This window comes from Equus asinus, chromosome 6 (assembly GCF_041296235.1).
Source record: "Equus asinus isolate D_3611 breed Donkey chromosome 6, EquAss-T2T_v2, whole genome shotgun sequence".
Lineage (NCBI taxonomy): Eukaryota > Metazoa > Chordata > Mammalia > Perissodactyla > Equidae > Equus > Equus asinus.
Window position 1 is genome coordinate 101702128 of NC_091795.1, and position 15628 is coordinate 101717755.

The window sequence follows — 15628 nt, forward strand, 5'->3', positions numbered from 1 at the left end:
TCAATGCCCCCTGAGGAAGCTGCTGCGACAAACGCCCGGTCCCCAGTGGAGACGCGGGTGCCCAGGACAGCCTGGTCCCACGCTGCCCCTCGCCCCATGCGGCCCGTGCGGCACCTCAAGTGGAAAGCAGGGCAGGAGGGACCAGTGCCCACTGCACGTGAGGCCTCCGGGCCAGAAGGACAGCGGCTCCCATGCCGGTGCCTCCCCCACATGGTACCTGGGGCGTCAGCCCTGGTCCCATGGGGACCATGTCCATTTGCACTTGCTACCACTGGGATAATGTTGGCTAATCTTCTAAAAATGACTTCCTGGTCTTAGTTTTGGTGTTATTTATTTGTTTGACACTTTCTGATTACCTTTGTGCTACAAATTGCTTTAGTGGAAGAAATAAAGATAAATCAGTAAGTGTGTGGACAGTGGTATTTAAGAAGCAGCAGCAGCTAGAGACTCAGCAGAGAGCCAAGGTCAGGGGGCCTGGAGAGCCACCCGGGGAACTGAGGATCCAAGAGGACTATCTCATCTCCAGCAAGTCAGTACTTTCTAAGCCACGGCCTTCTCTTCCAGAAGGACACCCTCGTCTAAATGATCCCCGTCGTACCCCTCTGACTGGAGGCACCCAGCAGTGGGGCATGGGGCCCTGTCCCAACACCTGCTCCCCACCACCATGCCCGTCATTCGTTCTCTCGGCTGTGGTCCTGGAGGCACCAGGTGAGCTCTGGGCGTGGGTGGGGCAGAGCATCTTGTCTCCACTCTGCCCTCCAGTGTGAGAGAGCAGGGTTCCAGCATCTCACAATCTGCTGGGAGGCTGACAGAAAACCACGAGGGGCAGCGAGCGTGTGGGCTCATGTTAGTTCCCACTCTGCGCTGGGACCATGCGGGCAGCTCGGGAGCCACGGGCCTGGACAGGCCACCAGAGGCCGGGGCATCAAGGATAGGTGGAGCACAGCTCAGGCCTGCGAGTGGGGAGCATCTGCTCCTGAATCAACAGAGAAGCAGGGCTGTGACTCGGTGGCCCCAGGACACAGCTACTGCCGCTCTCAGGCTGCTCCCTCTCTGCCTCTGGACTCAGTTGGCAACCTCACTGAGAAACCAGGGACCTGCAGCCCCCTCACCAATAAGGGGGCGGCCGGGGGGCCTCGGAGAGCCTGCCCAGGTTCAGTGTGTGTCCCGGACACTTTCTTTTAGCTTGAAATTTCCAAAGCCAATGTTGCCCCTGCAGTAGCCAATTATTGGGGGAATAAATGACATGAGGCAGATGTACCAAACTGGCAGGACGAAGCTAAAGCTGACCTACAAATTGTTTTGTTTGACAAAAAACAAGACATTTCACTTAAAAATCCAGATTTCTGACTTTCTGGAAAAACGAGAAAAATATGACACTACTGGGGCACAGTTTCTAAAAGAGAATAAATGGCTGGAGCTGGGCAGGACCGTCCCCTTCAGCAGGGGCTGCACCCTCCTGGCTGTGTTGTGCCCAAACCCCAGGGTCAGTTAGGCTGCCTGCCCGGCCCTGTAGGCTTCTGTGTCCTCGCTCCTGCAGATGACGCTGTAAAAATGGACGAGATGCAGACAAAGATGAGCACGCCTTCGTCGCGTCATCACAGCGTCCTTATAACTCATCGAGGACTGAACTAACAGCCATGTGTGTGTCATTTCATTTACTACTTCAAAATACAAACCTCTGATGCGGTATTGTTAATTATCACCACTTCCCAGATGAGAAAATTAGTGGGACCCTGTAAGTTCCTGTTTGTGACCTCTTTTCCCTGAAAAGAGGTGATCATAGCAAACACTCAAAGAGGGCTGCAGAGAGAGCATTCGAAGGCTCACACCACACACCTGGCACAGCTCAGGTAAGGCAGGTGCTCAGTCCACCTGGTTTCCCTTTAAACACTGGACAGCACCACCAGGCTTGCAGACCGCTCAACAATAACAAGATGGCTTCGTGGATCTTCACACTGATGGTGCGTTTTCACGGTGAGGCAGAATGGTTTCACGGCATTTCCAGTGTCTGCGAATAGCATCAAGAGGAAAGGCTGTGCTCTTTTCATGCCTCCCCCAATATTTTCTCGCCAGAACATGAGTGTGGGCAGCTTCTGTGTGCGGCCCAGCTTTTCAGTCCATCCTTTTTGTGCTGACGCCACACAAGGACAAGCACTTGAACCTGCAGCCTGACCAAGTGAAACTCCCGCAGTGAGTCCAAGGGCGTCTGGGCGTTACAGTGAAGGCGCCCTTGTCGACCCCTGAGCAAAATCCAGGGGCCTGTCATGAGGTGATCTGAGTGCCTGATGTGAGGGAAGCGGTACTGAGGATGGCACGGCAGCATGATCTGTCATCAACCAGCCATAAATCCTCACAACTACAGAGTGCTGCCAGCAGAACACAGCCTGGAACTTCCCGCCCCCAAGCGCCTGCAGGAACAGAGCATGTGAGGCTGGAGTGGAACGCCTGATTGAGACAGGCTGACACTGATGAAGCTGACACCTCTGTTCCCGGGATGCCCTACTGCTGGATCTGCATCCACATCCCAGGGTTAAAATGAAGGTCAGATGGCATCGCACACGCGGTCATTTGCAAACCACAGCATCTCCTACTGCAGATGGGAGCGCATGGGTGGGGATGCGGGGACCCTGCAGCCACACTCCCCCTTGATCCCACCCTACACTTGGTGAGGTGCAGGGTCAGCCAGCTAGCAGTCTCTCTGAATCCTTTTCCCATCCATAAAATCCGTGAGGACCCCATATTTCCATAAGACACTCCACGCCATGTTCCTACATGCGAAGGAACGTACTAAACGGCTCTGAGACTTTGGGAGAAGTGAGGACTATTTAATTTTGCTTAAAGTCATTCTCAGTTTAATTTGGCAACCCAACTTTCTTTTCTGTTTCCATTTATTACGGTAAAGCTGCTGCACATTTGGTGCTGTGCGAAACCCGGCTTCAGACCAGCTCCCACCTCACAGGGCTGTTTCTGCGCCAGCCCCCGTCTCTTCTTTCAGCATTTCTACCACTGAGTGACTGAGGAGGTGAGTGAGTGAGTGACTACAATTTAATTTGACACTTATTTGTAAGCTCCAGGTTTCTATTAACTTATTTCTGATGAATGAGTATTTTTTCATCTATATCTCAAGAGAAATTTGAACGGTTGTAATATATTTCTTCTGTTTATCACCAGTAAAACCATTATTAAAAAATGATCAGTGTCAATAATTATTGATAAAAATAAAATTGTTGGTGTTAAAAACCAACAATATTAGAAAAGAGTCAACACAAATAGTTTACAATCAATATTTATAAAAACACCTAACCTCAAAAATGAACTATAATCTATCAAAACCACATGGACCACCCTGGTGCCCGGCGGGAGGGAATGTAAGGTGGTGCAGTTGCTGTGAGAACAGTGTAGCTGCTCCTCCAAGTGAAACAGAGTTACCACGTGACTCAAGAACTCTACCCCCAAGAGAACTGAAAACAAGACCACACAAAAACCCGCAAATGAACGCTCGTATCAGCATCGTTCATAATTGCCCCAAAGTGGAAAGAAACCAGATGCCAATTGACTGATGCAGAGAGAAACCAAATGTGGTGCATCCATACACTGGAGCACTAGGCAGTCAAAAAAGGAACGCAGGACTGACACACGCCAAAACATGGCTGAACCTTGAAGACATCATGCCAAGTGAAAGGAGCCAGACGCAGAAGGCCACGTTGTATGATTCGGTTTATACGAATGTCCTCCACAGGCAAAGCCACATGGACAGAAAGCAGATTAGAAGCTGCCAGGGGCTGGGGGAGGAGAGAACTGGGACTAAGTGCTAGGAAGAATGGAGTTTCTTTATGGGGGGAGGGAAATGTTCCTGAATTAGATAGTGGTGACGGTTGCACAACTTTGTGAAAAGACTAAAACTGCTGAAGTATGCACTTTAAAATGGTGAATTCTATATCACATAAATTACATCTTAAAAAAAAGACTGAGTCTGAATTTATGCAAAAAATAAGAGACTGCATTGACTCAATCTCAGAAACCATTCATTTTCTCTTTGACGTAATTTTTAAATATTGAAAACACACACCGTCCTCGTGGACCCACCGTGGTGTTGTCCGTGGACGCCATCCTCGTGGATCTGTTGTGGTGTTGTCCCTGGACGACGTCCTCGTGGATCCGTCATGCTGTTTTCCCTGGATGGTGTCCTCGTGGATCCATCGTGGTGTTGTCCCTGGACAGAGTCCTCGTGGATCCGTTGTCGTGTTGTCCCTGGACACCGTCCTCGTGGATCCGTCGTCGTGTTGTCCCTGGACACCGTCCTCGTGGATCCGTCGTCGTGTTGTCCCTGGACACGGTCCTCGTGGATCCGCCATGGTGTTTTCCCTGGACAGCGTCCTCGTGGATCTGTCATGGTGTTTTCCCTCACAGCGTCTTCATGGATCTGTCATGGTGTTGTCACTGGACAGCGTCCTCGTGCATCTGTTGTGGTGTTTTCCACATCCCAGGTTGCTGCTGTGGGTTGACTGCTGGCTCACACCGACAATGACTGTGTGGGGTCCACACAGAGAAAATCAATCTTGCTTTCCTGGTGTAAATTCACCAGAGGATGTTTTGCCTGAGTTTAGGAAGGGATTATGTCCACCATATTTAAATTTTTATGGATACAAAGATTTTCATTCTTGTAGATGATAAAGAACGCAATAAAAGGAGAACATACATTGATGAATCGGCAAAGAATTCAATGGCCGTGAGGAGGCCGGGCTCACAGGGTTTGGGCTCCAGCTCTTGGCTAGATCGCTCTCCCCTGGGACCGTGGGCACCTTTACAGAAATGCTGACCCACCTGCTCAGTGGACGTTGTCGACGCAGGTGCAGCAGGAGTTAGCAGAGCTGTGCACAGGGCATCCGCCAGAAAGCTAGGAGAAATGACAAGGTCACTGGAACAGGACAGAGTTCTGATGCCTCTCCTACGAAAAACAGCATCCAGCACCATGGGCTGAGGCGTGAGAATCTGAGAGCTGCCCCAGGTCAGAGGGAATGTCACTCTCGGTCCTGTGGTGGCTCAGATCAGGGCTCGCTGTTAGAGACCTTCAGCGTAGGGTGTTTCCTCCAATTGACACTGGTTTTAAGATGCTGCTGTGGTTGTTTTAACTCCACTGCTTCAATGACATTGGTGACAGCTGGCCTAGAAACCCCACCCATCTCACTCTCCCATGAAAGTCACCCTGCCTGTAGGGGAAGATGGCAAATTCCTAATACAAACGTCCTCAGTGCCCCTGTGCCAGCTCCTGGGCGACACCTCATGGGCCTTCCTTCAACACTGCAAAATGCCCACTGCTTTCCATCCGTGCACACGGATGCCACAGGACGGAAGGCCAGGGCATGCACTGATATGCCTGCTGGTAGCATTATGCTCTGAACTAGCTGCCCTCCACGTCTACAAGGCCACATACCTGAGGTCCCTGTGAGCGCTCAACCTTGACTGTCATGGCCTTTCCACTCTTCCGGAAGGAACCCTTGTGGAAGCCCGGACACCGTCTGCTCATCCCATCCTAAAGGGAAACCCCGAGTGTGGCAGGAGACAACCACTCACTCTGCTTGTGGCCATCTTACAATCATTGTTCCTTCAGATGTTCCTTCTGAGATGTAAAGGCCTTGAGCGACTGTGCGCTCCACCTGTCTCCACTGTCACAGCACCGAGATGCCCCAAGTGCCTGCCCGCCTTCTCTCCATGACCTCCCCTTAGTCTGATCTCCACGTTTCACCCACGCTGCAAGCCTTTCTTTCACCCTAATTATGAACCAAACGTGCATCCCCTAAATTCATAGGTTGGAATCCTACCCCCAGGGGGATGGTATTAAGAAATGGGGTTTCTGGGAGGTGACGAGGTCATGAGGGAGAGCCCCAGGACGGTATTAGTGCCTTTACAACAGAGACCCCACAGAGCCCCTCGTCCTGCCTCCACGAGAAAACACAGCGAGATGACGACACCCGTGAACGAGGAGGAAGCCCTAGCCAGATGCCGAAGCTGCTGACACCTTGATCTCAGACTCCAGCCTCCAGGACTGTGAGAAACGAACATCTGCCGTGTACGGCCCCCGGCCTGCATGTTCCATTCCATCAGCCCCAGGGGATTAGGAGCCTCCACGTCAGCCTGGCCCCCTTCAGCCACTCCATCAAACTTCTCGCACACACTTATGGCTTCATGCAATGGTCCCCAAGAACTTGGTGCAACTGGCCATGAGGGGGAGGGACGGGAGGGTGTGAAACTCTCTTTAGGATACACAAGTCGAATGTGCTATTGCCTTTGCATTTTTCAAACATATTCATTCTTCTCTTTTTCAACCTACTACATTCTTCTTTGGCAAAAATCTGTGAAACATCGTAGATTAGCGTCATCCTTCACGATCCTGAGGGTTACATCTGCTACAGAATATCAAACGCTAGTCCTGCCCCGATCCCTGGGTCCTCTCACCATTCTGAGAATTTGGGCGTGTGCACCTGACGAGTGTTTGACCCCAGGGACGGTGGCGCCTCCCTGCGGCTCCAAGAACTTTCAGGTCGGCCTTCCGGGCTCACATGGACAGGTCTCAAAATCCCGCGGACATAACACAGTGCTATGTGCATTATTCCTCTGAACTTTTGGCCTGATCGCTAATGTTTTCCACTGCTTTGGGAGTACTTGCCTTTCAGCACACACAATCCCTCGGTGTCCCTTTTCTTTTCATCCTGGACCCTCTGGGAACAATCTGTCAGCTGCTCCTGTTGCAGACGTGTTGGTCTTGTAAGAAGACAGGACATGTGGTGAATCTTAGTGATGCATTTTCACAGCAATGGCAAGAATATCCATTTTTCTAAGAAGTGAATAGCATAGTTATCCTGTTGTGGTCTGACAGGAAAACAATGGAGTTGCTGAAATTGCTTCTCTCAGAGTTACTCAGGAAGATGAAAGTAGAGACAGGACTATGAGGTCATTGACCCTTTTGTCAAACGTAGACCCCTATGCAAGACTGGGCTTCAGCAACTCTGGGGGATGCGTCTCCCAGAGAGAGACCAGGGCGCAGGTCTGGCAGGAAAAGAAGAGGAACATGACAACACAGGAAAATTGGAGAAGAGACAGAAAATACAGAGAAGATAAGGTTAGCCCAGGGAAGGGAGCTAGTCCTTCACACGAGAGAAAGAATGGAAGAAAGGAAGGAGGAACAGTCTAGGAGGAGAAGGGGCTGCTGGTGAGATGGAGGGCGCCACTTCTCCATCCGTCGGCGTGAGGTCCCTCTTCTATATCCAAATTGACCGTGCTGGTCCAGTCAGAGCGCCAGCTCCTGGGGAGTCTGAACTGTGCCCTTTCTGCTGGCCGAGCATGGCGCCTGACAGAGGGGCCCCTGACCCAGGCAGCTAAAGCAGAGGAACGATGAGATCCTCATAAATTTTATAAAAACATGACAGCTGATGGAGTAAGTAAAAGTCATAATAACTATTTTGATTAAAATATTTTTATAGACTTGTGATCTATCACTTCCACACTGGATCACAATTCACGTACAACAGAGAGTTACAAGCTCTGCGTGAAAATACGGGAGTCACTTCATAGTACAGTTACTATTATTTTCTCTTTTATATTAAAACTTTCTCAAGTCAACACATTTAACATAAAAACTTGGTTTCTATATATGTGCATATGTGTGTGTACACGTAAAGATAACAACAAGTTGACTTGAAGAAGGAAACTTACAGTTAATTAACTGACAATTAATCAGACAATGTGTCTGCTGATACATTCTTTTAAAAAGTGTGCGGATGGATTAAAGTGTAGAATATCCTAGGAGCACAGAACACTAAGGTGCCTATCTTCGTCCTTCCTCTCTGAATACGTGCTGGGTCAGTGCGATGTCATTTGGATCCATAACGTGAGGGAGGGAAGTCCAGTGCCCCTGATGCCGGCCGCCCTTACCTAACGGGAGCTTCAGAAATGATGGCGCTTCCCTGAGATATTCAACAGTGACGGTCACTTCATCGCCAGCATTTCTCAAAAGATGCACCTGTCAATATGACAAAAAATAGCTACTTTACCATCCCAAAAAGGACCAGACATGGAAGGAAAAGACAAAATCCCTACACAGCTCAGGAATTCAGTGCCCACGATTCCCTCTGAGACACTGGAAACTCCGCAGACTTACGCCGCGACAGCCTAAGACTGGCTCTGCCTCCCACAGGATGTAACCCTCTGCTTTATCCACACAAACTTTAACGCACATCGGCAAGGGTTTGCCACCCTTTAACCGTAAGACCAGACCCTCTGCCCACTCTAGGAATGCAATCTACCAGAGAGGAAAATCACGTGAGGAATCACTTTTTCAGTACCAACAGCCAATTTTCAGACTTTGGCAAAACCATGCCGACTGGATTAATGTCAGAGCAAACCACAAATATTAGCTTCAGAGTTTAAACGAGATTTTAATTCTGAGAAATTAACGGGCATTACTTCAGTATGACATAACACCTCTCTGCTGGGACATCCCAGCGTCGTCACGGTTTCAGAACCTCACACGCAATCACGAGCGTTTCCTTACTTACAGCACCCAGAGGCGGCTTTAGTGTCCAACGTGTCCACCGCTGTTGAAGCAAATGTGACTTAGACTCTGAAGTCTAGAGGCTGCGAGGCTGGATTCACAGGGTCCTCACAGCCCCACGCCTGCACGTCTGCAGCGCTCCCTCTGCACTTCTCAACATGCGGCAGCTCCCAGCCCTCGGCCGGACCTCCACTGCACCTGTTCCTGCCAAGCTCCCCTCTCTGTTCTCGCCTCCCCATCTCTTCCGTGCCTCCCAAGTCCATACTCTTATTCAGATGCTGACAGTGCAGGCAGCTTTCTAAGACACTTGGTGCAGTGGGTGAGGTGGGTCAGAAGCCGGATTACAAATGTCTGAAGGCCCCCATGGCCTTGAGAACCACTTAAGTGCCTTTCTCTGTCACTCGTGGACACTCCCCATCGGGGAACCAGCTGCCTGTGTAACTCCATCACCTCCTTCTCCTCCCAGCTCCTCGGGGCTGGCTGCCCGGCCCCAGGCCACCCCATGGACGGTGCTTGCACACCTCTGGCTCCATCCACGCCTCCACCTCAGGCCTCTCCGCTTTTGCCTAATCCTGCAACATCCCGCTAAACACCCAGGCCGGAGTCAGACAAACCACTGAAGCACTCTCCCCAGCTCCATCAAGGGTTTGAAATGTCCCCCTCCTCCGGCTTCCCTCTCTCATTACTGTCCCCGAGGCCCCGTGTCGACGGCCTCCTGCATCCCAGACGCTACAGTGACTTTTTGTGTATTAAACCGTGCCAGCCTGCAGCACGATCTCCAATCGACACTTCCCGAGGCTGGTGCCCGGGTCCCGGGCTGAGACAGGCCGTCCCCAGGCGTCCCTCCCGGAAGGTGCCTCTTGTCCCTATTTAGACCAAGGTGCATTCATGGACACACTGGATAAGACACCCCTGTCAGGGCCGGCCCTGTGGCCCAGTGGTTAAGTTCGAGCTCTGCTTCCATAGCCCAGGGCTTCATGGGTTTGGATCCTGGGCACAAACATGGCACCGCTCATCAGGCCATGCTGAGGTGGCGTCCCACATGCCACAACTAGAAGGACCCACAACTAAAATATACAAGTATGTACTGGGGGGCTTTGTGGAGAAGAAGACAGAGAGAAGATTGGCAACAGATGGTAGCTCAGGGCCAATCTTTAAAAAAGAAAACAAACCCCAGCGGTCGATCACCCATTGTCAGGTGCCACCATGTCCTGGGGAGGACCCCATCCCTGCCCTCAGAAGTCCAGCAGAGCAGTGACCGTGGCGGGGAAGCCCGTCTCAGACGACCTCATGGGAGGTGGTAAAGCCAGTGACTAGGGACTCGTCTGGGACCATCCTCCAGGACTGCAGAAGCGAGGGAGAAAACCACAGCCCACCAGCTCCTCCTCGCTCATGGGAAGCAGCCAGGCCTGAAGTTCTCTTTCGTGAACGGAATCCGGGACGAGAACAGCTGAACGGAGCCACACCCTCTCTATCATCACAGGAGCCCAAGTCCCGCCACACCCGTCCTGAGGAGCCCTCCGTCCTGGGTCTGGGTGGGACGAGCACGTGGGGGCCACAGAGACCCGCGCACAGGTTGACATGAGTCTGTCCTCTAGAGCAGGGCGCCAGGCCCTGGGGAGGCATCGCCTTTGGACAAGTTAATTTTCCCTGGGAGGGCGGGACAGCGTGTGGCAGAGAGCTGAAAAATGAGGTGCTTTTAATCAAAGAATGGGCTTAGCTTCAACTTATTATTGCTTTTCAAATCGCAAATGCTGCCCAGGCTGGAGGTTTCTGGACCTCAATGCGCCTGAACGAGGCAAAGGTTGCTGCTTCGTCCTCAAGCTTCTTGTTTTTATTTAGTTAAAAGTATGTCCGTGGTCTTTGAAAATAGAGTTGAGCATTGACCATTCGTGCCAGCAAATTCAAAGAACGACTTCAAAACAACTTCTCCCCCCTCAAATCATTCCCATAAGACTGACAGGTGTCAGAAGAGAGAACCTGATTTGTCGGCTCCAGTTTCGACGGCTGTGCTCCTTTTCCACCACACAGGAGCACATAACGGTTTTTTGCATCTAATTAAAATCAGTAATGGGACCGGCCCAGCAGTGTAATGGTTGGGTTCCCACTCTGCTTCAGTGGCCCAGGGTTTGTGGGTTCAGATCCCGGGCGTGGACTTACACATCACTCGTGGGGCCGTGCTGTGGCAGCGTCCCACATACAAAGTGGAGGAGGATTGGCATAAATGTTAGCTCAGGGCCAATCTTCCTCACCAAAAAATAAAATAAAATAAAAATCAGCAATTATGGCCTTTCTGCCGGCACCCCACCCTCCAGTGCATGTCTGCTGTGTCCTCCCGGAGCGAGCGCAGGGGCTGGCCTCCAGCCTGCGACTCACCAGCTGTGCAGTCAGGTTCTCACAGGTGAGTCAAGCTTATTTCTTTTTTAGAAAGGATTTAACTTCCATGTGAATTTCCCCAAGTTTTCAGAATGCCACTCAGGGCGTTAAACCACAAGCCATCTCGGTCAGCTCCGGCTGCAAGAGCAAAGTATCACGGCCTGGGGGCTTCAACAACAGACATTTCCCCAACACAGTCTGGAGGCCATAAGTCCAGGGTCGGGGTGTGGGCACGGCTTGGTCTCCCCTGCGGACCCCTCCTGGCTCTCCGACAGCCGGCTTCTCACCGTGTCCTCACTCGTCCCATGTGGCAGGGAGAGAGAACAGGCTCTCTAGGGTCCCCCTCACAAGGGCACTCCTTCCATCACGGGCCCCACGCTCATGACCTCGTCCCCTCCCAAGGCCCCACCTCCTCACACATCACACTGGGGTTGGGCTTCAGCACAGGAATTGGGGAACAAGCATTCGGTCCACATCGAGGGGCTGGTGAGCAGCCCCAGGCAAGGACGGTGTGACGGGTGCAGTTTCCCCGACAGCCGGCTGCGGGAGCCCCTCCAGGGAGTGGGGTTCACTCCCTATGGTAACAGACGCAGAGGCCTCGGGACAGACGGGCAGCTTTAGTGGAAAGTACAACACACTGGACGCTCTAGAATGTGAAACAATATAAACATAGACAGTGAAAGAATCAACAACCCTCACACAGCAGGTCCCTGGTCTCGCCCCTCGGAGACGACGGCTACTAGAAGATTTGTGTGTCCTTCCAGAAATTGTCCACGCCTTGACGAGGAGGCCTTCTCCTTTGAGACCACTTGTGGTCAGACCTATCAGAATCACAATCCGTGTGCCTTTTGTCCCAGCGCCCACATGGGTAGACATCAGCACGTGGGAACGAGGAGGTCCACACAGCAACGTCTCATGCACTATTGATCCCCTTATTTGCCCTGTTTTTACTCAAATGCAGCTATGTCCTGAACTCCGTTACACGCATTGCTTTCTTGACTTAAACACATGTCTCGTGGCTGATCCCACTTGGGTTCACCCAGCTGCCCCGCCTTTCCCGGGGGCGCACAGTGCTCCTTGTATGAACGCTTGACCCAGTCACTTGGCCTGCCATCTTCAAACCCCCGCGAGCAGGTTCACAACCCCATCACTCGCAGCCTCATTTCTGTCTTCACTAACATTTTCTCCCAGTTCTCCTCTGTAGCTTGAGTAACTACAAGAACAAACCCGGAGAAAACTCAGGATTATTAATTTCTCTTCTTTTCCTTGTCCTCTGTTTTCTGATCTTAAATTTGCGCCTTCATCTTTATTATTTCCTCTTTTTACTCTTGTGGGTGGTTCTCTTGCTCTTTCTTCAAACTCTTGAGGCGAAAAATGGCTCTTTTTTGTCCGTTTACTTCCTTGCTTTCTGATAAACGTCTTTAAAAACTGCTCATCCTCCCCTAAGCACTGCTTGGTTGTGTCCCATAAATTCAACATGAAGTGTTCCAATGCTGCTCATTTCAGTATTTTGCATTTTTCCCTTCAGTTTTTCTTTTCACAAAAGCAGAACCGTTTTTAAAGTTTCCAGGTGTGGGTAAATTTCAAAAGCAATTTTCATTTCGTTTCGAGGCTATAAGCTGCATTATGGTTCCTCTTGGCTTCCTCTGTGGCCTGAGCTGTCGTGCATGTGCATGTGCTCTTGAAGGAATGCGGGTTTATGCTGGATAAATGCGCCTGCTTACAGCCAGGTCATTACAAACACACAATTTGGAAACGGCACTGACGTTTTGTTATGTTGTCATCGGTGTTTATGCTTCTGTCTCAGTATGCTTCTCTCATGGAAGCTAAGAACAAGACACGGGCAGTACCTGAACACAGAGCGTCCTTCTCAACCTCTGCTGCCACAGGGCAGAGAGCAGTGGTGTGTGCACGAGAATCCCAGAAGTGAATCCTAATCCCAACTGCTGCTCCGGGCAACTCACTTGCAAGTAAGTACCTTTTTAATTTTTTATTTATTTTTATTTATTTATTTATATTTACTTTTTTCTTTTGTGAGGAAGATTGGCCCTGAGCTAACATCTGTTGCCAATCTTCCTCTTTTTGCTTGAGGAAGACTGGCCCTGAGCTAACATCTGCTGCCAATTCTCCTCTTTCTGCTGAGGAAGATTGACCCTGAGTTAACATCGGTGCTCATCTTCCTCTACTTTATACGTGGGACGCCTGCCACAGCATGGCTTGATGAGCGGTGTGTAGGTCTGTGCCTGGGATCTGAACTGGTGAACCCCAGGCCACCGAAGCGGAGCACCCAAACTTAACCATGATGCCACGGGGCGGCCTCTAAATATTTTTAAAAATAATTTGCTACATGAATTTTTAAATGCTTCATTCATATGAGTTTAACTGCATAAAAGGAAGGTTTAGTTTAAGAACGCTCCTTAACATTTAGTTTTAAAACCAGGACACTGGATGAAGAAGCTATTTTATTGTAAATGACGACAATGTCCTTCCTTAGTGCCATAGTCAGAAGCAAGGTTTTCTAAGACAAAAAATGGCATTTTCTGCAACCAGGCCGTCTGAGCTGGCGTCCCGTCCACTGGTCGCTGTGGGCTTCTGGGTGTGAGTGGCTGCGGTGGCCGTCTGACAGACCAGGGGCGGCACTGTGCTGGCTGGGCACGGCAGCTTGAGGCACTGACTGTGCACAGAGCAATGAGATCCCAGAGAAAACGGCTGAAGGCAAACTACCTTCTCTGCTACCAAATGAGGTGTGAAATCTCTCTCCTTGGAACTGTAACTCAGCATCCTTCTAGACCCCCGGGCAAGCCACGCGGGTCACGCAGCCCTTGGAGGAGGCTGGGCCACCCAGGCCTTAGGTCCTAGCTTGAGTGCACGACTAAGTTGCTTCCAGAGTCTGGGAGCTTTTCCTTTTTTAACCTGAACAGAGGAAAATCTACGCCGGACTTCCCTGTGGAAAATGGCGTAGCCCGCTGCTACTTAAATGCCCCACATGATTAGACAAACAGAACTAAAGTGTTAAATTCCTTATTCCTGACATGTTTTCTCATTGCCAGTACTCTCAATACCTGAGCCCAGGGTTTGTGCTCACATGAAACCTACGGAAGGGAGAGAATCAGGTCCGATCTGGAATCTTTCTCAGTGAGAAAGGGTCCTTGTGAAAGTCTTCGCTCTTCCCCGGCTTCCCTGCCAAACGTCCTGCGTGCACGTGAGGCTTATGCTCACCATACACCAGCCAGCGTGTTATCTAAACTCTCCGCTAGCCAAGGCCGATCTGGGTATCTTAAACTCTTTCTTTTGCTGTCGACAAAAACAAAATGGTAAAGAAGCTGTGGGGCACGTGGAGAGGGGAAGCCAGCTGCTCCAGGATGCCCGCTCAAGCTCTTCCATTCCTAGATCCATTTATGCCTTACACCCTCAGGTCTAATCAGAGCACACAGGGCACTGTTTACCAAACAGACAAAGCCCCACCCCCTCCTTACCTGGCCCCGCCAGCACCATTCATTTGCTGATGCACTCATTCATTCCTTCACGCCCCAGTCATCTATTGAGTGATGAGTGCAGGTCAGTGATGCAGGCAGTGGCCCCAGCCCCCTTTCATGTAATCCAGATGTCCTGCTGAGGGCTGCATTGAAAGGAGGTGCTTATGGCAAGATCAGTTTTCGGGAAACGCTGGCTTCAAGCCTGACCCCAGCAGAACGCAGAGGGACAACCACAGGGCACCCCAGCACGACCAGTGGCCTAGCACCTGTCCCCAAAGGAGGCCACCATTAAAGCAATTACGCACCGTCTCCAGAGCCTGTCATCAGAGTGGCCTCATCTGCCTGACATTCCTGTGTACTCAGTCCCCAACCTCCAGACCTGCCCCCATGCCCGACCCAGCCCCTCCCCTCCCGTCCCCAGCTCCTGGCGGTGCTCCCCAGGCTTGTCGTCACCAGTAAAATCTGCCATGTGCCCCCTTCATCCTCTGGCTCGAGTCAAACCAGGCTGTGTGGAGGCCTGTCTCTCTCACAGCCCTGCTCAGGGCCGGGCTCCGTCTCCATGAGCAGCACCCACTGGGTGAGCAGGCCTGGGCCCTTCTCCTCTTCGACCTCCGTGCTCCCCGAACACAGCTGTCGGAGGAAACCGCCTCTCCCACCCTGGGGCTCCTCCTCAGCCTCCACCCCACCATGGGGGACCTCAGTCCACTGCGGCGTTGTCAGCGTCCACCCTCCTCCAGGCTTCTCCTCGCTCAGGACCCCATCGTCCACCCCACCTCAGCCCACACGCGCGAGGACTCAGCGCCTCCCCCTTCAGCAGTGGTGCCCCCCCAGGCCCTCACGTGGGCCTCCCAGACCCTGCATGGTTCTCGGCCACATCATCTCTCCTCCCTCACAACTAAGTCTCACCCACCCGCAACCTCCCAGCCGAGGGCCCCAGTGCGTCCTGACGTCCTCGCTGCTGCCCGGTCCTATCAAAGGGGCCGCCGTTGTTCTGCCCCGCACGCACGGCACTTGAAGACACTGTTCAAAAACACGGCTGGCTTAAATCCAGCTCTTCTTCTGCTCCACAACCACACCTGGGCTGCACAATCTGCTGAAGAAAAACCCAATTCCTGGTTGACCATCTCACTCTCCATTCACGGCCCACATCCCGCAGCGGGCTCTCCCCATTCGACTCACTCTCCTTCATTCGACTCACTCTCCTTCACGGGGACGACGGTTT

General features: G+C 51.6%; 1 protein-coding gene across 5 annotated transcripts in view; it reads right to left on the reverse strand.

Annotated features, from left to right (window-relative positions):
• The window catches only part of SNTG2 (syntrophin gamma 2), a 346458-nt gene that overhangs the window by 162976 nt on the left and 167854 nt on the right, over positions 1-15628 (reverse strand). For all 5 annotated transcript variants that reach the window (XM_070512700.1, XM_070512699.1, XM_070512698.1 and 2 more), the window contains one exon: positions 7936-8023. In XM_070512700.1, the coding sequence (XP_070368801.1) occupies positions 7936-8023 (88 nt within the window). The remainder of the gene's footprint in view (positions 1-7935; positions 8024-15628) is intronic.